Genomic DNA, 26,481 nt, shown 5'->3' with positions numbered 1-26,481 from the left:
CTTAAATGTAAAAAATTCTTAGAGCTCCCTACTCCAACTTGTTTGTTTAAATTCAAGTTTAATATATCTAAAACAGAGAATGAACATCATCCCTGATAAACATACCCGCACAAATATTTATTAAGAAGGGCTTAAATATATATAAAAAACAGTTATATTAACCATAAAAAACTAATTAGTAATAATTTTCACAGTTCTCAAGGCAAATTCTTTGAACAGCTCTTTTTATAGGGATATTTTCATGGACACGAGTAAGGCAGTGTCCCTGAGAAACAAGAAGCCGTCATATACTGCGTCTAAACTGAAAAATACCATAGATTACCTTTTAAACATCACTAAAAAAAGTATCACTTGCCCTCCCTCCACCACTTTGAGTAGTAGCTTCTTGACAGAACTGATGATACCCCCCCCCCTGACATCTCCAGCTTTATGCCGGTAGACATATGAATGTAATATTTCATGTTGCACAGAGAAACAATTTCTCCAGTAAGAGAGGTACTATTACCCCCCCCCCAGCACCAATGTCACATAGGTAGTCTAAAACTACTCATGGGAGTAAGGATTAATTGAAGATTAATTTCTATCCTCCTTTCTTCCCCAAACTTACTTCTAGGTTTATCTGAACTATTATGAGAAGTTGAGAAGTTTGAGCATAGAATCACTTTTTTTGAGGTTTGAAGTACTCCTCCTACTTAACCAAAGATTCCTCGGTCCTCCTTCATCATGGCCTATGTGCAATTATACACTACTGTAAATACGTTTATCAAGCCTTAGAAATAAAGATGCGTGAAGCTTTAAGATAAATGCCTGCAAAAGTGTCCGCACAATAGACTCAAACTTGCTTGATGTTTACAATGACAATGCTTTGCTTACAGATAAAGGGATGCAAGTTGACCTTTTCCTCCTCGACCATGCCAATGCATTTGAGAAGTTACCACAGTGGGGGCTAAACTTTAAACTGAAACTCTAGCAAATAAAAGAAGAAGCCGCGGATTGGACTATGGCATTCCAAACGGACAGAATGCAGTTTGTAGTTATTCATACCTCTGATGGCCTACTTGTAGTTTATTTCAATACTAAACCTGTAAAAAGTGGAGTACTCCAAGTAACTAAGCTTGGCTCCTACTCCGTTTAAAGTTTATATCAGCGATGTTCCTTATTGCAGAAAAATAAAATAACATTTCTAGCTACCAACTCCTAGCTTGCAGGGACGGCCAATCCTGCAGAAGCAAGAGCCTCCCTGCAGGAATACCAAGATAGTCTAGCCCACTGGCCAGAAAACTGGATGCTAGATTACAATGGTGAAAAATACAGTGCTCCACCTTGGCCCAAACAACTGCAAACAACATAACTTATTCCTCAAGCATGGACTTGGATGCAGCTCTAGGCTGACACCGACAGAGAAAGAGCGTTACCTTTGGGCCAGAATAGACTTCATGATAAAGTTCCATCAGCCCACTCTTTCAGCTCGGGGAGACAGCTTGGCACCACTTAAATAACAATTGTTAGCCCCACCCCAAATGTACTAATAAAATTGTACACCTCCATGACATGCCCAACGCTAGAGTTTGGTATGATACTGGCCTACTAACAATTCAAGGGAAGTAAGCAAATCCTTAGAAGTACCTAGAAGCATGCCACCAAAATACCATACCACCTGAGAGTCCTCTCTTACACAGAAAGACATGTAGTATCAAAAATTCCGACCCTTACCTGTTGTCAAAGAAAGAGGGGATGTCATCACAGCACTCAAACATCTACAAGCCAATCCAACTTCAAGCCTTCTCTCCATTAAACACAGCCAGAGAATCCGGGCAACTCCAGAAACATTTTTCACCAAACTACTAACCGCTGAGAACGTTACCACTTCTATCCCAACCGTGTTGCTGGAACTTCTAAAGCAAGTAATCCATTAAATTTCAAACCCCGTAGTCATTCAAGCAAGAATTGGACGCGAACTAGGAGTAAAACAAGTAGCGTCTACACTGGGATACCCTTGAGTCCTCAACCAAAGTCTGAAGCCAACGCTGGCAGGGGTACTACAAAACGCCATCCTTCTATGCCTGTATAATGGAATTCAAGGTGATTACTATTTATTTTCTAAGGACTTCTTGCATCTTAAGGAACAAATTTTCAGTCGTGCAACATTATTGTCTCTAAAATTGGAGAACTCAATATATAGTTTATCATAGGCAGCGCGATAGTGCTGCCTAAGTAAAGAACGATGTGGGGACAATGTATTATTTATTTTTCTTTTTTCTTCTTTTTCTTCTCTATACCCGGGCACTTCGTATCGAAGGAGTTGTCGAAGAAACTTCGAAAAGGACTAATTCCATTGGAAATTGGAGTGGCTAGTGCCCTTTTTAATAGTCGAAAGTTATTGGAGGGCAACTAGCCCCCCCACGCCCATCATTCCTCCAAGCACATCCAATCAAAAATTTTGAGATAGCCATTTTGTTCAGCGTAGTTGATTTCCATATAGAAAATACGTTTGTGAGGAGGACACTCCCCCACAACCCTCAGGGCAAGGGTTTTAAGTTATGCCCTGGGGGCATATAAGTTTTCATAGAAGGCGTTTTCGTATAAACTTAAAAAAAGGCTCATTCTTTTGGAAATTCAAAGGGCTTGTACTATTTTTAATATTCTAAAGGTTTTTGAGGGCAAATAGCCCCCCCCCCCCCCCACGCCCATCATTTCCCCAAACACATCCAATCAAAATTTTGATTTAGCCATTTTGTTCAGCGTAGTTGATTTCCAGATAGAAAATTAGTTTTTGAGGAGGACACTCCCCCACAACCCTCAGGGCAAGGGTTTTAAGCTATGCCCTGGGGGCATATAAGGTTTTTATAGAAGGCGATGTCGTAGAAACTTCAAAACAGCCTCATTCGATTGGAAATTCCACGGGCTAGTGCCCTTTTTAATAATCAAATGTGATTGGAGGGCAACTAGCCCCCCCCCCCCCACGCCCATCACTCCCCAAAAAACATCCAATTAAAACTTTGAGATAGCCATTTTGTTCAGCGTAGTTGATTTCAAAATAGCAAGTATCTTTTTGAGGAGGACACTCCCCACCAACCCTCAGGACAAGGGTTTTAAGTTATGCCCTGGGGGAAAATAAGGTTTTTTTTATAGAAGACGTTGTCATAGAAACTTCAAAAAAGGCTCATTTGATTGGAAATTCCACGGGCTAGTGCCCTTTTTAATATTCAAAAGTTTTTGGCGGGCAACTAGCCCCCCCCCCCCCCCCACACCAATCATTCCCCCAAACACATCCAATCAAAATTTTGAGATAGCCATTTTGTTCAGCGTAGTTGATTTCCAGATAGAAAATATATTTTTGAGGAGGACACTCCTCCACAACCCTCATGGCAAGGGTTATAGGTTATGCCCTGGGGGCATATAAGGTTTTTATAGAAGGCTTTGTCGTAGAAAATTCAAAACAGGCTCATTCGATTGGAAACTCAAAGGGCTAGTGCCCTTTTTAATAGTCGAATGTGATTGTAGGGCAACTAGCCCCCCCCCCCCATGCCCATAATTCCCCCAAATACATCCAATCAAAATTTTGATTTAGCCATTTTGTTCAGCGTAGTTGATTTCCAGATAGAAAATATGTTTTTGAGGAGGACACTCCCCCACAGCCCTCAGGGCAAGGGTTTCAAGTTATGCCCTGGGGGCATATAAGGTTTTTATAGAAGGCGTTGTCATAGAAACTTCAAAACAGGCTCATTCAATTGGAAACTCAAAGGGCAAGTGCCCTTTTTATTAGTCAAAAGTGATTGGAGGGCAACAAGCCGCCCCCCCCCCGCCCAGCACTCCCCCAAACACATCCAATCAAAACTTTGAGAGAGCCAGTTTGTTCAGCATAGTTGATTTCCAGATAGAAAATATATTTTTGAGGAGGACACTCACCCAAAACCCTCAGGGCAACGGTTTTAAGTTATGCCCTGGGGGCATATAAGGTTTTTTTATAGAAGGCGTTGTCGTAGAAACTTCAAAACAGGCTCATTCGATTGGAAATTCCACGGGCTAGTGCCCTTTTTAATAATCAAAAGTGATTGGAGGGCAACTAGCCCCCCCCCCCCACGCCAATCATTCCCCCAAACACATCCAATCAAAATTCTGAGATAGCCGTTTTGTTCAGCGTAGTTGATTTCCAGATAGAAAATATATTTTTGAGGAGGACACTGCCCCACAACCCTCATGGCAAGGGTTATAGGTTATGCCCTGGGGGCATATAAGGTTTTTATTGAAATCATTGTCATAGAAACTTGAAAAGGACTGATTCAATTTGAAATTCAAAGGGTTAGTACTCTTTTTAATAGTCGAAAGTGATTAGTAATATTTTTTGTTGTTGTTGTTGCATAGACCAGGACACTTTGTATCGAAGGAGTTGTCAAGGGAACTTCGAAAGAGGCTCATTTGATTGAAAATAGAAAGGGCTGATGCCCTTTTTAATGTTCGAAAGTGATTGGAGGGCAACTAATCCCCCTTTCACTTCCACCCTCCCATGCCCAACCTCCCATTTGCCCATTATGTTTAAAAACTAAATGTTGCCTTAAGATTAAATCAAAATGCACTGTGATAATGCTAATTCCCAATAAGGCAGTAAGGAGTCAGGTATTACTCTGGGGAGCCCTCACATCATATCTTACAACCCTATCCCCAGGGTGCCGGGGGGTTTTGACAACCCTAGAGGGTTTATTATATGTTCTTTGGATTTTTTTTAACAAAATCTCAATCTCATAATTTCAATTAGATGCGTTTGGTGAAAAGAGGGGTTGTCGGGGGGGGGGGGCTAAATGCCCTCCATCACATTTGACGCTTAAAAAGGAACTAGAAATTCCAATTTTCACCAAATGAGCCTCTTCTGAAGTTAAATAGCCATCTCTTCTATTAAAACCTTAAATGCCCCGCGGCATAACTTACAACCCATTCAAGCAAATTTTTTTTGGCATAGTTAAACAGTCTGGAAACTATTTTTTGAGGATGACACTCCCCAGAGGGCCCTCAGGGCAAGGGTTGTAAGTTATGCCCATGGGATATATGAGGTTTTTTTTATTATAGAAAGCGTTCTCGTAGAAACTTCAAAAAAGAATCATTCGATTGGAAATTTATACAACTAGTGCCCTTTTTATTAGTCGAAAGTTATTGGATGGCAAGTAACCCCTCTCTCACGTCCACCATTTCCCCAAACACATCCAATCAAAATTTTGAGATAGCCATTTTGTTCAACGTAGTTCAAAGGTCCGGAAATTATGTCTTTGAGGATGACAACCCCCTCACAGCCCTCAGGTCAAGGATTTTAATTTTATGCCCTGGCCCATATAATGTTTCTATAGAAAGCGTTGTCGTAGAAACTTCAAAAAGGGCTCATTCGATTGTACTTTAAATTTGCACTTTACTGAAAAAATATAAATGTTTTTACTTTTTTAACTTTAATAAATCAAATAATATTAACATTTTAATTAATAAACATCAGTATATGTATATTAAACTGACAATGCACATTCATTTGTATTTTTTCAGTAAAGTGCAAATTTTGTTCTGGCCTTGGGATGGCATAGGGGTTTTGCGCCCAACTTATGTTAATTTCTGCTCGTTTTGAGTTTCACTCGGTCATTTATTGTAATTGCTGTTCGTTTTGAGTTTCATTTATTTATCGATGCTGTCTTGTGGTAATTTTACGCTTGGTAGATTATTTTATTTTATTTTTGTTCATTTTTGGTTTAATGGAGTTCTTTACTTTTATTTGAAAAACTTATTTTGTGGAAAAATTTTTTTTTAATTAATTTATGTTCGTTTTATATTGACATAGTCCTTTCAGCAAAAAAGAAAATAACACTTTGAATATTTTTGTTTTTTAAGACTTTATAGTTTGGCCTGCTGGAGAAACATTTTCAGCAATTTTTAACAACATACACCCTTTTAAAAATTTGGACACAAATAGTACTGTTTAATTTAGTTTCATACCTCCTCTAGTTGACCTGAAATGGAAAAATTGATACCATTCGCCGAAAAATCTGTTTACTTTCTTTGATAGCTTGGATACACTTATGCTATTTTGATTTCGTTAAATTATAAGAGCAGAAGTAGCCCCAAAAGTTTGAACATAATACCCTCAGTCGTCCTTTGGATACTGCTGAGATGCCTTAAGTAGATAGTCAGGTATTACTCGGGGGGGGGGGGCACCTCTGCTGCCATCTATAATCGGGTCTAACGGGTCAATAACACCTTTTTCAAGGTCAATCAGGGGATGTTTCTAAGTCTATTGACTCCGGGACGAAATTTGCACATGCGCACTGAAGATTAACGGTGCAATGTATTGATTTGATAACCGGAAAAGGATCAGTTTACTCTATCTAGGCCATGCAGAAAAGTTTTCTAAATGTATTGACCCGGTAATGGGAAAGAATCATTTGCCTCTTTACTAGACAATCAGGGAGTCACTTAAGGTTTTCCTTACATCCAAAGTTGCACTTGAAATTTTATTTATAATTGACATACGTTGATCTTGAAGTATCATGGAGTCACAGGGCACCATGGAAGCAGCATAAAATATTGATGAGTTTATAGTATTAGCTAGAAGTATCTATAATGTGAATTCTGTTTAGTAAATTTTTGTGGTTGTTTTCATAATTAAATCATTTGTTTAGTCCCCCTTTAGTATATACAAATTCAGGGTATACCCCCCGCCAATACAAAAAATCTCCACTATGTGATGTTTATAGTTATTAGAAAGTGTAAAATACGCTCTTTTTTTACCATGTAAACCCCCTACTGTTAACGATTTTAATTCTTTCATTGCAAATAATCCCCTTTTTCGACAAATTCATGTAATTTTAATGCTCTTTGTATTCTAGCAATAAGTGACAACTTACAACCGTCAACTCTTAGGCATTAATAATCCCCTTTATGATAATAAGCTACAAACATGACTTTTATTAGTTTTATAGAGATTTAAATATGGGTAACTATTGCACTCCGTCAAGTGCACATCCGATATGCTAAATCCATATGAATTAGGATAGCAGAGTTTTTGCTGAAAAAGATTCTTTTTTATTCCCGTCAAATTAACTGCAGTAAATCCTTTGAATTGCTAGAGTGGATGGGTGTTGCTTATAATAAATAGTTTCATATAGTATTTGTTTTCAATTTTGAGTACTCAGTTTATATACGGGGGGGGGGGGGGAGGGGGTTAAGAAAAAGACAAATACCTACTACCAGAAGGTTTATTGAAGCGGAGGTCATTTTAAATAATTTAAACCTTTTGACTCTTGAGGAAATATGTGCAAATATATGCATGGCGTCTCTAGGCATATTTTTAAATTTTTTTTCTAATTGGTGAAAATAGAAACATTGATTTCTTTCCTAAGACTACTGATTGTCAAGGTTTATTTCTCACAAGTTGTGTAATAAAAACGTTTGATTTCTAAACCTAGCTTCATCCTCGCAAATTTTACTTTTGCTTTACTGAAAAGGGGGGAGGGGGCTTCTTTGAGGCAATGGCAGATGCTTTCTAGACAAAATTATGCCTTACAATAAATTCTGTAGAAGGGGGTACTAACAGGGAGTCGTTATTCTATACTAAATTTTTCTTCTTTTTAAGGACAATTATGAGTTAATACCCGCCTCCTCCTAAAAGAGTGCTAAGGGTAATGACACTAATCCTATTCAACAGCCGGAGATGGCTGGCCTATCCAAAGCCAGCCACATCCGTTCTAGACCGGCGCTGCCTGCTCAAGTCCCCTCCATGCCAGCCCCTATGCAGCAAGGTAGAAAGCTAAAGAGAGAGTGGGCGGGTAACTACAAAATGGTGAACCCCACTGCTCCAACCCCCAAGCCAGTGACATTGCTGCCACATCTACATATCCCACTGACATTGCTGGCCCGGCTGCACAAGAGCGTTATGTCACCTCACCGTCCATCCTCTGACATGTGTTCCCGGGACCATCCGGCACTCAAGTGCAGCCTGAATTTTGAAATGTAAGTTTAAATTTTATTTCTCGCTCAAGATTTTTTCTCCTAAAGGAAATATAGTGTTCTCCCTTTGAATCAAATCAAATGCATGCATTAAACCGGCTGAATTAGGTTAGGGAAGACAGAAAAGGCACTATATTCAGGTCTTAATTTCCCATTGTAAATAGCAAAATCTTTTACGATATAAACTGCTTTATTAACGAATGCTTAATCTTGCGTCTACAAATATTATAAAAACAACTTTCTATCAGAATGAGTTGTATTTGCAAGTCCCAGTGTTTTGACCTGAAAGGGATGAGGTCGAACCATTTCAAACCAAGTAAAGACCCTGTTTTTTTTCAAAGCAGATAAAGTATTAATAAGAAATTTTTGTTTGGGTAGTTTGAACAAAATCAAAACCTATAAAGTCATGTTTTAGATTGTAAATATCATATATTACGGTGGATATTGGAACTTTCATGATATATAAAATAGTTAGATTAATGAATTAAAAAAGTGCTACTACTGCTACTACTAAGCATTATTTTAGGCCCATGTAAATGAAACTTCAATTTTAAAAACGTGTGGACTTAGACACTTTGAAAATAAGCTATTTCCTATTGTAGATTGCATTGGTTTCATATTTGAGTTTTGTATTATGAAAGGGGTAGGCTATCCATTTCAAACCAAATTAAGACCCCATTTTTCTTCCAAAGCAGATAGAGTATTAATATGAAATTTTTTGAGGGGTTGTTTGAACAAAGTCAAAACCTACTATGTCATGTTTTAGATTGTAAATATCATATATTAAGTTGGAAATTGGAACTTTCAGGATATATAGAGTAGTTAGAGTAGTGAATTAACCAAATGCTACTACTACTGCTACTACTACTACTAAGTGTGTTTTTAAGCACATGTAAATAATAATCCAATTTTAAAAATAGGGTGATTTAGACACTTTGAAAATAAGCCATTTTCTTTTATAGATTGCATTGGTTCCATATTCCTTGTTTCCCCCCTCATCAGTTGAAGAAGTAGAAGAAGAAGAACCCTTTGACGCATCTATGGAGTTTCATGCCATTCAGGACAACGAAACGTCACCAATCAGCGAATGGCAAGGTATCGTTAAATCTGATGAAATACCATGTGTTAATGATAATTTTCTAACTAATTATTTTAATGGAGAACCTAGCACAGTTGAGCAAGGTAATGTAGCTAGTTCAGAGGGGGACTCACCATTGCTAATTCTAAATACTTTACAAATTTAGATGATTTTGTAAATGAATTAACCGAGAATCCTCCCCCCTCAGATTACATGAACATAGTTTCGGTTCAAACAACTGAAATGACATTGATAAATTCTCACAGCCTTATTGTTGAACAGAGTGATAGTGGAGGGGTGATAATATACAAGAGGGGGAGGGTAATAGTAAACAATTTACAATACTTCCAGATTTTCATCAACAAATTCAATATTAAATACAGTAGTCCTCTACACCGCAACTTTTGGGAATCCCTTTAATTCACTTATGGGGGGGGATTTTATATTTTACCCTATTGATATTATTCGTGTATATTTAGATAAAATTCGTGCACTCTTAGAAAACAAGATTCAGTTGTGGGGGGATAGGGACTCTATTAAGGTTTCAATTGTTTTAAAAATATTTTATTTGAACGAATGCAAAAGCGAGTTGTATGACCAATATGTACCCACTGAGATCCTAGTGGTATATCCGCATTTAGAAAATTATAACAAGAACGGGAGTGGGTCAGTATATTTCATGTGTATTTGTAACATGTGCCCCTCATCTAGTACCTAGTTCCACATTATTACGCATCTTGAAAATTATAATGAGAATGGTAGTTGGTCAGTAGTTTTATTTATTGAAAATTTAAGTGTTAATATTTGTAAATTTATAAAAGATTTTATTTTAAGAGGGGGTAGGAAGAGGGATATAGTTTTAAAATATCATCCAGATTTAGAGGGTTGTCAGTGCGTTCAACGAATCTATTTTCAAACAGGTCAAAAATGTTTCTTGTACGCTTTCCTCATTTCAGCTTTCGAACCATTGAAAGATGACACTTCAAAGAAAAAGTTAGAATACTGGGCTGTACATGGGAAGGAGGGCTCTGATTTTTCCCCTGTTGATTTCTCATGTTTAGAGGGAAATTTCCCAGTAAAGCTAAGATCAATTCATATTTTCGAACGGGCCAATGCCCATTTAAATATCGGTGTTACTGTGATTCAGTATGAAACTGAATTTGAAGATGGGGCACATTCTAATAAAAAGGGAGTGTTGTTCCCAATATGGGGCCCGTCAATTGAATTGGTGAAGCACTGGGTTTGGTTGTTGTATACACCATATAGTGAACCCAATGCAATTGACCATTTTAACCCAATTACAGATATCAGTAGAGTTCTTAGGGAGGGTAAAAAGGGGCGGGGAGTTTTCGTTTCTACTGTCCAGCATGCCTGTCTCAATTTCGTAGTGATTTAAAGCTACAGAATCACATGAAGCATTGTAGGTGGCATGGTTACCAATCAGTGAAAACAGTTTCGGGTGACAGGGTAATTTTACGTTTTAAAAATTTCCAAAATACCATCCTGCAATGCAATAAGATCTCTTTGAACTGTGAAGCTAGGCTAGTGGATGTGAACAATCATCGATTTCCGAATCGAATCAAAGAACATCAAGCTATAGCGGTTTTCTTTTTAGAAAATTGATTATTTTCAATGAAAGAATTGAAATCGTTAACAGTGGGGGTTTATACGGTACAAAAGAGCGTATTTTACGCGTTCTAACGACTATACACATCACATAGTGGAGTTTGTATTGGGGGCGGGGGTATACCCTGAATTTAAATATACTGAAGGGGGACTGCAAAAATAATTTTATTTGGAAATAACATAAGAAAATTTACTAAACAGAACTCACATTATAGAACTATGTTGCTAGAACTTCAAACTCATCAATATTTATTCATGTTTTCATGGTGACTTGAGACTGTATAATGATTCAGGATCAACGTGTGTCCATTATAAACAAAATCTCAAGGCCAAATCGGAAAGCAAGAAAAACCTTTTGTGCCTCTCTGAATGTCTAAGAAACAGACACGTGATTCTATCCCGTTAGCAAATCAATACATTTTGAAACATCCCCTGATTGACCTTGAAAAAGGTGTCATTGACCCGTTAGACTCGATTGTAGATGGCAGCAGAGGTACCCCCCCCCCCCGGAGTAATACCTGACTCCCTACTTAAGGCATCTCAGCAGTATCCTAAGAACGACTGAGGGTATTTTGTTCAAACTTTCAGGACTAATTCTGCTCCTAAAATTTCACCAAGTAAAATAGAGTAAGTGTATCCAAGCTATCAAAGAAAGCAAACAGTTTTTTTGCGAATGGAATCAAGTTTTCCATTACAGGTCAACTAGAGGATGTATGAAACTAAATTACACAGTACTATTTGTTTTCAGATTTTTAAAAGGGTCTATGTTGTTAAAAATTGCTGAAAATTTTTCTCCAGCATACAAATAGAAGGCCAAACTATAAAGTCTTAAAAAAACAAAAATATTTAAAGTGTTATTTTCTTTTTCGATGAAAAGACTATGTCACTATAAAACCAACAGAAATTAATTAAAAAAAACTTTTTCCACCAAATAAGTTTTTAAAAGAAAAGTAAAGAACTCCATTAAACAAAAAATGAGCAAAAATAAAATCAAATAATCTACCAAGCGTGAAACTACCACAAAACAGCATCGATAAATAAATGAAACCCAAAACGAACAGAAATTACAATAAATGACCGAGTGAAACTCAAAGCGAGCAGAAATTAACATAAGTTGGGCGCAAAACCTCTATGCCATCCCAAGGCCAGAACAAAATTTGCACTTTACTGAAAAATACAAATGAATATGCATTGGCAGTTTAATATAAATATACTTATGTTTAGTAATTAAAATGTTAATATTATTTGATTTATTAAAGTTATAAAAGTAAAAACATTTATATTTTTTCAGTAAAGTGCAAATTTAAAGTGCAATCGAATGAGCCCTTTTTGAAGTTTCTATGACAACGCTTTCTATAGAAACCTTATATGCCCCAGGGCAGTAAATTACAATCCTTGACCTCAGGGCTGTGAGGGGGTTGTCATCCTCAAAGACATAATTTCCGGATCTTTCAACTACGTTGAACAAAATGGCTATCTCAAATTTTTATTGGATGTGTTTGGGGAAATGGTGGGCGCGAGCGGGGGGTTACTTGCCATCCAATCACTTTCGACTATTAAAAAGGGCACTAGCCGTATCAATTTCCAATCGAATGATTCCTTTTTGAAGCTTCTGCGACAACGCTTTCTATAATAAAAAAACCTTATATATCCCAAGGGCATAACTTACAACCCTTGCCCTGAGGGCTCTGGGGGGAGTGCCATCCTCAAAACATAAATTCCAGACTGTTTAACTATGCCGAAAATTTTTTTGATTGGATGGGTTGTAAGTTTTGCCGTGGGGCATTTAAGGTTTTAATAGAAGGGATAGCTATTTAACTTCAGAAGAGGATCATTTGGTGAAAATTGGAAGTTCTAGTTCATTTTTAAGCGTCAAAAGTGATGGAGGGCATTTAGCCCCCCCCCTCCCCCCCGACAACCCATCCTTTCACCAAACGCATCTGCTTGAAATTATGAGAGTGAGATTTTGTTAAAAATCATCCAAAGAACATATAATACTGCCTCTAGGGTTGTCAAAACCCCCCAGCACCCTGGGGATAGGGTTGTAAGATATGCTTTGAGGGCATATAAAGTTTTTATGGAATGGTCACATAAACTTCAGATGGAACTTATTTGATTTGAAATCCGAAGCTATAGTCCCCTTTTTAATAGTCAAAGTGATTTGGGAGCAACCAGACCCCCCCCCTACCCACTCATAATTTCCCTTAAGACCTCCAATCAAAATTTGGAGATAAAAATTTTGTTCATCGTAGTTCAAGATTTCGGAAATTATGTCTGTGAGGAAGACACCCCCCCTCCCCTCTACAGCTCTCAGGGCAAGGTTTGTAAGTTGTACCCTGGGGGCATATAAGGTTCTTATAGAGAGGGTGGTCGTATATGCTTTGGAAGGGACTCATTGGATTGGTAATCAGAAGTTCAAGCGCCCTTTTTAAGAGTCAAAGTGTTTAGAGTGCAGAATTAATTTTGTAAAATGCAAAGCATTTTAAAAAACCCTGTTATACAAAACAAACAAAAAATAGTTAAAACAGTTACACAACTACCTATGGACATCTAACTATTCAAGTTCTTTATTCGAATAAAATGCTTCGCATTTGCTTCACATTTCACTTAAATGAAGAACTATGAATAGTTAAATATCCATAGGTAATTTATGATACTCCACATACCAGAGTACTCCAGATATCTTTGACATACATTCTTTAAACATAATTAAAACGTGGTCCACATATCCATATGTAGATGAATGAAATTGCGCATTACGTTTTAATTGTGTTTAAAGTATTCATATAAAAAATATCTGGGGTACTCCGGTATCTGGAGTATAAAAAATTACCTAGGGACATCTAACTATTCATAGTTCTTCATTTAAGTAAAATGCGAAGCATTTGTGGAGCAAATACGAAGGATTTGAATTAAACAAGAACGTAAATAGTTAGATGCCCATTGGTTGTTTTTTGACTGTTTTAACTGTTTTTTTTTTGGTTTTGTTTTGTAAAACATGTTTTTTTTTTTTAATACTGTGCATTTTACTCTTCGCAGGGCATGACTTACAACCGTATCCCCAGGGCACTGGAGGTTGTGTCAACCCTAGAAGCATTATTATATGTTCTTTGGACTATTTTCCCAAAGCAAACAATAAGGAGCAAAATCGTTATCTCACAATTTTGATCAGATTCGTTTGGTGAAGAGTGGTAGACAAGGGGGGCTAGTTGCCCTCCGTCACTTTTGACTCTTAAAAGGGAACTAGAGCTTCCAATTTGCAACCAAATGAGCCTCCTCTAAAGTTTATATAACCATCCCTACCCTAAAAACCTTAAATGCCCCCTGGGCATAACTTACAACTCTTGCCTCCAGGCTCTGGGGGTTTGTTTCAACCCCAAAGGCCTTGTTGTATGATATTTAGACTATTTTGAATGAAATTGCTTTCTCAACTTTTCTATTAGATGCATTTCGCGACAATACGGCGTGTGCGTGGGGGGTTGGTAGCTGCCCTCTGATACTTTGACTCTTAAAAATGGCACAAGAGCTTCTGATTACCAATCCAAGGAGCCCCCTCCGAAGGTAATATGACCACGCTTTCTATAAGAACCTTATATGCACCCAGGGCATAAATTACAACCCTTGCCCTTATGACTGGGGGGATTTGTCACCCTCTAAGACATAATTTCGCAACCTTTCAAATACGTTGAACAAAATGGCTATCTCGAAATTTTATTGGAAGTGTTTGGGGAAATAATGGGCGTGGGGTGCATTTGCCCTCCGGTCACTTTCGACTAATAAAAGCGGCGCTAGTCCTCTCAATTTTCAATAGAATGAACCCTTTTTGAAGTTTCTACGACAACGTGGGGAGGGTTGCCATCCTCAAAATTTTGATTGTATGTGTTTGGAGAAATGGTGGGCTTGCGAGGGGTTAGCTGCCTTCCCATCGCTTTCGACTATTATAAAGGGCACTAGCCCTTTCAATTCCCGATCGAATATGCCCTTTTTGAAGCTTCTACGACAGCTCCTTTGATAGGAAGTGCCCTGGTCTAAGACAAACCAATCCAAAAAAACAAAAAAATACATTGTGCCAACATCGTTCTTTACTTAGGCAGCGCTATTGTGCTGCCTACGATAAAGAATTGTGAATAGACGATGTCTGGAGTATTCTGGTATCTGGAGTATCTAAAGTTACCTATGGTATTATGAGTATCTTAGTTACTATATATCTAACCATTCACAGTTCTTCATTTAAGTAAAATGGAAAGCATTTACGAAGATCAGAAAAATCAAATAAAATAAGTTTTTAATGATAGGTTTTTTTTTTAGCATATCAGAATTGCCTTTGCAACTTTGCATTATTTGGGCAGTTTTGGAGACGGCTCCTTATTATTTTATTCAAGTCAGCATATTTTTCAATGCAAATGTGCCTTTTCGGGGTTTTCTTATAGCAAAGCAACTGCTTTTCAATGCACTTTACCTAAAAATAAGTGCCTTCGGTATATTCTTCACTTATGGCTGTCATCTTGTACCAGGTATCTGGTAATTTTTTAGCGCATGCCATTTCGTAGGCATTACTAGTGTGACGTTAAGCCGCGTCTCAAAATATAACCTATATGGTATATTGTTTTAGTGAAATTTACCACGAAAAATATACACTAATGTTTGTTCCGGGGTAATACCTATCTTGGATACTAAAAAAAAAAAAAATCCATAATGCAATTGTGTTTTTTTTTTTCATCAGCATCATAACTTCAGGCTTAGACCCTGGCGCAGCCCCGGCGGATCGACCGAACGCCGCTGACGAGAGGCCCAGTTGAACGCCGCCGGCGCGACGCAGGCGCGCCACCGCCGACAGAGGTGGCGGCGTTCGGTTGACTTTAAATTAATTTTGCGGCAATTCTTTATTGCGTCAACCGCAATGTCGGAGCTTTTCCTTCTCGTGTGGTTTAGTATTTCGATTTTCCTGATTAGAAATTAACCAGGGCTTGCGCTATCCCTGAATTTTCCGGTATTTCGCCGAAAATCTATGCGTCATCCCGAAAAAAAATTTGGTTCCTCGAATCCCCGAAAGTCACGCAATCACGGTGCCACCACTAGCGATTTATCACCAGTGACTTTCCCTGCCAAATATTACTTTGCATACCATAATTCTTCACTACTCTCTTATTCATTAATTTTCGTCTCTTTTGTTACTTTGAATAAAAACCAGACAGATGCAATATGCAATTGCAGATATTTCAATATACACAGTTCTTCATATGTTGACAAAAAAAAAGCATCGTCTTTATGAAATGAGTTTAAATCATTTCGAATTCCGTTTCCCAATCGCTATTTCTTACATCATTCGTAGTCAAGAATTTTATATTTCAAGTTGAATAGAATTATAGAACGTATTCACTACTATACAGCTATAGCCTTCAGTTGGATTTTGAAATTGACAGCCGAAAAATTGTTTCTACTGCTTAATTTTAATTTTGCATATTTTTTTTTTTTTTTTGATTTTTTTATATAATTTTTTATTATTGTTTAATACTCAATTGTTGAACGCATTATATAAAATACAATATTATTTTTGAAACATTTTTACCCCCCCCCCCCCCAAAAAAAAAAAAAAAACTTCTATTGAGACAATACTTAGCTATATACTAAGCTATGTACAAGGTTGGGGAATTAAAGATTGAAACGGAAGTTACCAAAAAAATTTTATTCATAATTAAATTGTAATTTATTGCCTATAGGGGGGGGGGGGTTTAGGGGGCTATCATTTTTAAATGATAATACCTCATTTTTTTTATTGAAAACAAGGATGTCAAAAAGATGATTATTTTTTCATTTAAAGTGGATACAGAAGAAAATGATATTAAATTCCCTGGGAAACCATTGAAATATTTTGATAGACCCAGGGCCCCTCCCATTAGGCATTGTTCATTGTCTTGGGTATTTTGAGATTTCTCATAGGCTACTGGCCTAGTTTGGCTTTTATGTGTGCTCCCTTTTAATTAGATTCTTTGGATCCTATTGAATGCCACGGCGAATCTATGATTCAGTTTTCCAATAATTTGAGGTATATGTGAATAATTTCGACATTTTTGTTGTTGTCTTTGTACCCCTTTTCTCATACCCCAAATTTTTTTTTCAAGGAACACTAAGCTGTTTAACGTTATTTTGCGCGTTTGTTTGAACCATATAGTGACTTAGTTAATTATTAAGTAAATTATTTTTCTAATGAAAGCTGAAACGGTATCCTATCAAGGTGGTATCTAGAGCGGGGGGGGGTATTACATTTAAATGATAATATCTCGACATTTTTTTATTGAAAGCAGGGATCCCAAAAAGTTCTTTTTTTTTATTTAAAGCAGAGACAGCATCCAGAAAGGGGGGGGGGGGTAGTGAGCTATTATATTTAAATGATAATACCTCGTTTTTTTTTTAAAGCAAGGGAGCCAATAAGTTATTTTTTTTATTTAAAGCAGAGACGGTATCCTATCAAGATGTTATCCAGAGGGGGGAAGGGGCATAGGGAGTAATTATATTTAAGTGATAGTACCTTGATTTTTTTTATTGAAAGCAGGGATGCAAAAAAGTTGAAAAGTTGACAAAAATTAACAAGATTTTCGTGAGTTATACTTGATACAACACTTGCATGGTTTTATCGTCCAAAGGGAAAGGACCATATGCGTCCAACCCGGTTTTTTTTCTTATTGATGAAACGGGTTTACTTTGAAAACATTCATTCATTAATACCAGGCATATTCACCCTAAAACGAATTGGTGTGCCGAAAGCGATATCGACATCCCCACCTAACGTAGCGCTCGAGTGACAATGGCGCCCTTGGTCCAGTGCCCGAGTTACATTAAAAGACCAGGTCATAATGAAAACTTTCAATTTGGGAGGTTCAAGGAGGAGTCTTTGACAGTCTTATGACCTCAGGGTACTAGATGTTGCAACGTTCTTACGTATCTACAGTGGTTAAAAAAATTCTATCACCTCACAAATGATTACCAAAAACATGCAAAAATAAACAAATGTAACAATTGGAATATTATAACACCTTTTACAAAGCTTTGAAGAAAAGCAAAAAAGGCTAAATACCCCTAACTACGCTTGAAAGCTATTTTAAAAAGAAACTCTTTGGAGATTTCCATGGAAATGACCATAGCAGAAGCTTTGAGCCTGGGTGGGGATCAAAGAGGAGTCTTTGAGTATTTTGACCACAGGTGACTTATTGTTGCGACTGTCTTAAATTTGGTAATTTTTGTGAGCATTTGGAAACCAAAGCTTAAAATCAATAACTGATGCTAAGTGTCCTAACATTTTGCTGGGATTAAAAATGACGAACTAGGATGAAAATCTCAACATCTTCCTGGAGCTACTTCAGTCTGCATATTATTTCATTTAATTACATTTAAAACGGATGTGCTTTTCTTTTTTTACCTAAGAAAATAGCTGGCACTTCATTTTTCTTCACACTGAATAAACTATTAAGTGTTTTTTGTTCCATTGTAATTGAAGTGTTCTCATGTGAAGTGTTCATCGTGTATTTTTCAATTTGAGAAATTTATTCGTTTTAGATGCAGTTTATAATTTAACTGATATTAGGTATTTATCAGTTTCTAATTTGGAATGAATCCCCAAAAGAAAAAAATGAATAATATCCAAAAGAGCAGCCAAAAGCAATCCAAAAAAGCAGCAGTTCAGCCTTAACATACATGATACATATTCTATAAGGAAGCCAAAAAAACTTAAAAATGCATTTTTTAATTGTTATTAAAACCAGTTTTTAATACAAAGAAGTCTTTTTAGGAGTCCAAAAGAGCAAAAAAACAATCAATATCAAACTCGCCCATTTCAACTGTTTTAAAGGTGACAAAAAAGATATAGGCAAAGGGCATTATGAAAAAATTAAGCTTCTAAGTCCAAAGTTATATTCAAAGTTTTTACCTAGATAACTGACGAATTTTGTGATACGGTATTTGAAGTTTTGTATGCAGTAATGCTCAATAAATAAAACTACTAATTTTGATAATTATTTATGTTAAGAATACATAGCTAATAGATACTTCAACTACTCGTATTATGCAAGGGTTCTGTAACTTCACAGTCATTTCGTTTCTACCAGATTTCTACTTCTCTTGATGAATAACGAAGAATACCAGTTTTCAGCCAGCGACTTGTGAAGTTTTGAGCTCATGAATAGGCTCGAATCTGTTGTAAATGTAAGCTGTGATTTGAGAAAGACTGATGAAAACATTAATGTTTGCAGTCAACATTGATCGCACCGGAGGCGGGCCGCCGACATCTTACCGGCAAAGCGGCACGGCGAGCTGTTTTTGGCCCCGCCACCGCCGGTCTTCCCTCATCGGCGCGGCGCCAGGGTCTATTCAGGCTACTTAAAGAAACAGCTTCAGAGATTTCAGGAACAGCTCTGTTGAGGATGCTTACACTTAAAAGATGATGTGACGATCTGTCTTTATGAAAATAGCGACAGTGGGAGAGTCCAGTTGCACGCAAAACTTGTACTGAAGTACCAATTACCAAAGGACTGCTTTTTTTGGATTTATATCTATACTAAGCGGTACCTACAGGTAATTAAATAAAAAGAAAACAGGTTTTTTTTATTACCTATCTTGCATACTAAAAAAAAAAATCCACAAGGTAATTGTGCGGTTTTTTCCATCAGCATCATAACTTCAGGCTACTTCAAGAAACAACTTCAGAGATTTCAGGAACAGCTCTGTTAAGGATGCTTACGCTTCAAAGATGATGTGACGATCTGTCTTTATGAAAATAGCGACAGCGGGAGAGCGCAATTGCACGCAAAACTTACACTGAAGTACCAATTACCAAAGGACTGCTTTTTTTGGATTTATATCTATATTAAGCGGTACCTACAGGTAATTAAATACAAAAAAAAAAGTTTTTTTTAATACCTATCTTGCATACTAAAAAAAAAAATCCACAAGGTAATTGTACGGTTTTTTCCATCAGCATCATAACTTCAGGCTACTTCAAGAAACAACTTCAGAGATTTCAGGAACAGCTCTGTTGAGTATGCTTACACTTAAAAGATGATGTGACGATCTGTCTTTATGAAAATAGCGACAGTGGGAGAGTGCAATTGCACGAAAAACTTGTCGTTAAGTACAAATTACCAAAGTAATGATTTTTTTTGATTTATATCTATATTAAGCGGTACCTACAGTTAATTAAATAAAAAAAAAAATTTAATACCTATCTTGCATAATAAAAAAAAAACAACAAGGTAATTGTGCGGTTTTTTCCATCAGCATCATTACTTCAGGCTACTTCAAGAAACAACTTCAGAGATTTCAGGAACAGCTCTGTTGAGGATGCTTACACTTAAAAGATGATGTGACGATCTGTCTTTATGAAAATAGCGACAGTGGGAGAGTGCAATTGCACGCAACACTTGTACTGAAGTACCAATTACCAAAGGACTGCTTTTTTTGGATTTATATCTATATTAAGCGGTACCTACAGGTAATTAAATAAAAAAAAAAATTTAATACCTATCTTGCATACTAAAAAAAAAAAACAAGGTAATTGTGCGGTTTTTTCCATCAGCATCATTACTTCAGGCTACTTCAAGAAAAAACTTCAGAGATTTCAGGAACAGCTCTGTTGTGTATGCTTACACTTAAACGATGATGTGACGATCTGTCTTTATGAAAATAGCGACAGTGGGAGAGTGCAATTGCACGAAAAACTTGTTGTGAATTACAAATTACCAAGGTAATGATTTTTTTGTATTTATATATATATTAAGCGGTACCTACATTTAATTAAAAAAAAAAAAAAAAAATTTAATACCTATCTTGCATACTAAAAAAAAAACAACAAGGTAATTGTACGGTTTTTTCCATCATCATCATAACTTCAGGCTACTTCAATAAAAAACTTCAGAGATTTCAGTAACAGCTCTGTTGAGGATGCTTACACTTAAAAGATGATGTGACGATCTGTCTTAATGAAAATAGCGACAGTGGGAGAGTGCAATTGCACGCAAAACTTGTAGTGAAGTACCAATTACCAAGGGACTGATTTTTTTTGGATTTATATCTATATTAAGCGGTACCTATAGGTAATTAAATAAAAAAAAAAAAAAATTAATACCTAACTTGCATAATAAAAAAAAAAAAAACAAGGTAATTGTGCGGTTTTTTCCATCAGCATCATTAATTCAGGCTACTTAAAGAAACAACTTCAGAGATTTCAGGAACAGCTCTGTTGAGGATGCTTACACTTAAAAGATGATGTGACGATCTGTCTTTATTAAAATAGCGACAGTGGGAGAGTGCAATTGCACGCAAAACTTGTAGTGAAGTACCAATTACCAAGGGACTGCTTTTTTTGGATTTATATCTATATTAAGCGTTACCTACAGGTAATTAAACAAAAAAAAATAAAAAATTTAATACCTATCTTGCATACTAAAAAAAAAACAACAAGGTAATTGTGCGGTTTTTTCCATCAGCATCATTACTTCAGGCTACTTCAAGAAACAACTTCAGAGATTTCAGGAACAGCTCTGTTGAGGATGCTTACACTTAAAAGATGATGTGACGATCTGTCTTCATGAAAATAGCGACAGTGGGAGAGTGCAATTGCACGCAACACTTGTACTGAAGTACCAATTACCAAAGGACTGCTTTTTTTGGATTTATACCTACACTAAGCGGTACCTAAAGGTAAGCAAATGTTGCGGTATAGAGTGATCTAGTTAACAAAAGTGCAGTAATGGAATAACGAATTTTTAATAGGTAATATTTGTGCTAACTTAATCAAAATAACTAAACAAAAATATCACGATTGAAAAGAGAGAAATTCACAGACTGGTGTTTTTGGCAGTGGTATTAAGGTTCTTATAAAGTTTACATAAAGGAGAAACAATTAAAACAACACCAGATAAAATTATGAAAGCACCGGCAGCGTAGAAAGACATTTCATAATCACCAGTCTCGTCGAAGATCCAACCTTGAAGAAAAATAATTGATGACAAAATGATATGAAGCTTTTTTATTGTTGAGATAAGACAATTTTAGTCATAAACTAAGTTATAAGATATCAGATATTTGTCCCTACAAAAGACTCTGTTTTTTGCAGAAGTGAGGAGGCATACCAAATTGTTTCCATATACTTCATGTGAATCACCGGGGTAACGAAGAAGCTAATATTTTGAATAACCATGAATCTTCTATGGATGACGAAGCAAACAAAAAAAAATAATATTAATAACGCAAAAACAGTGAAAGGTTAATTATTAAACGTATCTGATCGCCCCCCCCCCCCGTCAACCAGAAAAAAAATGTTTCGGATACTGGTCAATAAAAGCTTCAGGATCTCTGGAGATTTGCAGGAATATAAACGATCAAAATGAAGGCTATCCTAAATGTATTAGTCACATATATAAGATCTCATGCATTTTATTCTCTTTCTAAAGAAGACTGTCTATAACAAATTCATTGCTATTCATTTGCTTTTCTGCAAATGGAAAAACCAAAAGGGTAATTCGAAAGATAGCCGTCAAAAGAGCAAAAAACGGGTAAATTATAAGAATATTATAAGAATTCTCATAAAAACTCTTATACTTCAGGGGGGGGGGGCTTAAACTTGGAGCATATGCACTGCTAAGTGTATACTTGGTGTAGAATTATGGAATTAAAACTATTTATATCACAAAAATCTACTTTTTCGTTCCGAGAATATCCATCGGTTTTTGCTTAATAGCTTTGAGGGTATGTTTAAAACAAAGATTCGTACACTCCTTCACAGCAATTCCATTGCACATCACGTTCCTTTTATTTGCAATTTTAGATCTTGTAAGAAGCTTGTCTAGTTTTAAACTTGTAACACCCGTTGAAAATCAAAGCAGTTTTAATCGGCCATGTTTCCAGTATAGCACCAACATAAACTTACATTAATTTTAGATAGAAGTTATATCGTGATATTCTGTTAGGGCAATCGTTCAGAATTTGAAAATTCCCATACTTCCAAATGAACAAGAGCGAGGGCCTCTTGATTATTATGCTATCAACAAGGGTTATATAAAAGCTAGAAAAAAGTTACCGTCTAAACGCTTGAGCAGCTTTATATCCACTGTTAGCGCACATTTTAAGCCATTGCATTAACCTTAAATAACCTTCAAATAACGTAGTTTAGAAGTGAGTTTTCAAATTATTGTTACACTATTAGCTTAAATTGGAGCAATACTTTAGAAGTAACAGTGATTGTTATATTTTAATAAAAAAAATGAAATTATGACGAAATTGGCTAAATAAAATATACTTTGAAAAAATAGAACACCTTTTTTTTATCTTCATTTAAAATCGAAATAAAATCCTTGTCCCCATCCTTTAACGCAAATGGGCGCTCTTAAATAAGGTTTTAACTTTTGGCCTAATAAGGCACCGAAATTACCCCATGTACGCAGGGCAAGAAAGAAAACAATAAAAGTGTATATCTTTAATTTCTTTGGTGGAAATATCTACCATCCATAATCAAGCAACCTAGGCAACCTCGTATAAACACATACTGACAAGCACTGACAAAAACCTATCCTCTCCACACAAAAAAAGTGACCCTTTGTCCGCGTCTCCGGAGACGATTCCATACCTATGCGAACCTGGCGGATAACTCACAAGTTCCGTAGGTGATTATACTTGTTCCATAAAAGCTGTATTAAATATAATTTATTGGCTCGGAGCGATTAAGTAGTGCAACATTTACCCTCTAGAGGCGCTGAGGTACGCGGGGTCACTTTTGGAGAGTTTTGTCAGTACTTGTCATTATGTGTTTATACTTTGGCCTACAGATATAGTGGTAAAACTAGCTATATTTAGTCCAAAGTATAATCATCTACTGAACAAGTACAGTCAAAACTCTCCAAAAGTGACCACGCGTACCTCAGCGCCTCTAGAGGGTAAATGTTGCACTACTTAATCGCTCCGAGCCAATAAATTAAATTTAATACAGCTTTTACGGAACAAGTATAATCACCTACGGAACTTGTGAGTTATCCGCCAGGTTCGCATAGGTATGGAATCGTCTCCGGAGACGCGGACAAAGGGTCACTTTTTTTGTGTGGAGAGGATAGATTTTGTCAGTACTTGTTCAGTAGGCGTTTATACTTTGATTTAGTCATAGTAATATAGGTGCGCGAATACCACGTCACTGTACAGAGTGCTGTACAAGTGATGAAAAGAGAAATACTTTGATTGTTCAAAACAGTTTCTTCCCTTTCCTGAAAAGGATACCTTTTATGTTTTGTCATAAACGTACATCATAGGTTTTTTGAAACGCTTGGATACATTAGTCTCCACTCTAACAATGAAATAGCTTTTAAAATCTTTATCCCTTGGATTTATTTTTACAGGTTTGAGAACCCCCTCCCACTCAAATGTGCTCCTGATCCCATCTAGTTTACTCAACAGCAGACTTTTGTCAAGATGATGACAAATTACAAACTAGGTCTAATATTGTCAACGATGAATGTTGGTTTCAAGGGCCAAATTCGATTCAAGTTTAGTTTTAGGCCAACCCTTTCATGGAATCTAATTTTGATGCTAGATACTTTTTTTGGATAAATAGTGATGCCATTTCCCTCGAAAAGTTCTCCCACAAAAATAAACAGAATGAAAAATACAGTTCTAGTAAACTGTCATATCTATAAAAGATTCAAACAATACGAGTATGTTTCAAAATACAATCACCTCTCTTTGATATTAAAGCCGAGTCAGTAGCACTGAATAAGAAAATTATAGAGTCGCAACATACAAAAAAAAATATAATATATTGTAGTTTCTTTTGAACAAATCTCCCATTGCATTTTAATTATCATTTTAAGCCAATTATTCTGTTTTTTAATATTTCAGAGAATATGATCTTAGAGCAAATCCTGTATTATTAAAAGGAGAAAATTTACCGCGCTCGTAATGGTATCAGTGTCACCTTTGTGTTCAAAAAGGATATATTCATAAGAAAATACTGTTTAAAAGTCAAATAGTAACTTTGAGCAATATTGATGTCGTTATTACTCTTTGAAAGAAAAGATATTTGGCATAGCGCCAGAGGAAACATCCTTACAAATTTAAAAATAAATAATTCTTGAACCAAAATGAAAGAAAGTGAGTTTTTCTTGAAAGAAAAACTCATGAAAACTGAGGATTGAAAACGACGACAGAAAACAGAAATAGGCTCTCCGTTTTCTGTTGCACATGGTATATTTTATTCTTAATCAAATTTCAATAATAGGATTAGTCTTAAGCACCCAGCATTTTGGTATATGCCTTTAATTTCGGAACTACAACAAATTATTTGTTTATTTTACTTGTAAAATTGATATACTGGTCTTGTGGCTCATTTCATTTCTATGGCTATTGACTAAAATAATATATTATATAGTATCTCTAAAGTATTACAAGTATTTGTTTATAGTATTCCAAATATCATTGTGCCGCACAGTAATATTGTTTCAAAGTAGTGTTTTTTACGCTTGCTAGAACAGAATTATTTTTTCTCATACATGTCAAGTCTGAAATCTCTATTTATTCTAACATGAGAGCCTCTTTCTCTTGACTAATATTATTTGACTAGGAGAGCAATATCTGTGAATTTAACATTACGAAAATGTAACATGAGCACTTGAATCATTAACCCTTTTAAACTCAAAGAAATAAAAAATGTTAATAGCTATGTTTTGAGCTAGTTGGATCTAAATTGCTTTAGAGGGTTAAACTTTCATGAAATTTTGTTCGATATTCTAATACTCTTGGGAAATTAATAGCATAAAACAGAGAATGTAATACAAATGGAAAATCACATGTGGGAACACACAAAAAATGGTATGTGGATAAAAAGTTCATTTGTAGCCATAGCTCAGCTACAGATCCGAATATGAAGCGAAACATATAACTTCAAAGGAAGTTAATTAAGGTTAAATTGCATTAAAAGTTTCTTGGCACAAAGGTTAAACAGGCAACACCCATCAACAATTCCTGCCATGACTTATTAAACACCAAACTTTCAACCGAAAACTGTAAGAACAATTATTAAGTGTTTACTGTAAATCTAATCGTTGTAATCTGTTACATTTGTAACAGATTACAGAAAAATGGACTAAGCTCGAGTGCAATTATCATCCTGTAAATATTTTTGCTCATTTACCCAGTGGTCGATGTTTCGGTTGTGACAATGTTCACGTTCAGATCACCCTTTCTTTTATCTTTTCCCGAAAATAAATCGTCTTTGTGTGTAAATTAAATAAAAAAAAACAAGTTTTTTTAAACTGAAAGTAAGGAGCGACATTAAAACTTAAAACGAACAGAAATTATTCCGTATATGAGAGGGGCTGTCCCCTCCTCAACGCCTCGCTCTTTACGCTAAAGTTTTTTATTGTTTTAAAAAATAAAGTTGTGAGACAGAGTCAAAATTTAGCGTAAAGAGCGAGGCGTTGAGGAGGGGACAGCCCCTTTCATATACGGAATAATTTCTGTTCGTTTTAAGTTTTAATGTCCCTCCTTACTTTCAGTTTAAAAAACTTGTTTTTTTTTATTTAATTTCTGATCGTTTTTTAGTTAATGCAGCTTTTATTTTGGCTCACCGTCATTAAATAAGTAAAAAAAATTTGCAGAAAAATTTTACTTTTCTTTTGCTAAATGGCTGTCTCTAAATTTGATTCTGACGTAATTTATAAATTAACTTACGTAACGAACTTCTATATTCGTATATTTTTCTCCTGGCAAAAAATACAAAGTTGCAGATTTTTGCAGATATGAGCTTGAAACCTATGTTATAG

The 26,481-nt window shown here is 36.0% G+C and overlaps 1 protein-coding gene across 2 annotated transcripts in view; it reads right to left on the bottom strand.

The window, feature by feature from the left end:
- Positions 1 to 21,429: 21,429 nt before the first annotated feature.
- LOC148949381 (monocarboxylate transporter 14-like) overlaps positions 21,430 to 26,481 on the bottom strand; it is a 258,939-nt gene continuing 253,887 nt past the window's right edge. For both annotated transcript variants that reach the window (XM_089092940.1, XM_089092941.1), the window contains exon 12: positions 21,430 to 21,662. In XM_089092940.1, the coding sequence (XP_088949066.1) occupies positions 21,514 to 21,662 (149 nt within the window). In that variant the 3' untranslated portion in view covers positions 21,430 to 21,513. The remainder of the gene's footprint in view (positions 21,663 to 26,481) is intronic.

This window comes from Artemia sp. Qi Xiang Cuo, chromosome 8, assembly GCF_049724085.1.
Source record: "Artemia sp. Qi Xiang Cuo chromosome 8, ASM4972408v1, whole genome shotgun sequence".
Lineage (NCBI taxonomy): Eukaryota > Metazoa > Arthropoda > Branchiopoda > Anostraca > Artemiidae > Artemia > Artemia sp. Qi Xiang Cuo.
This window is presented reverse-complemented; position numbering and strand designations above follow the sequence as displayed.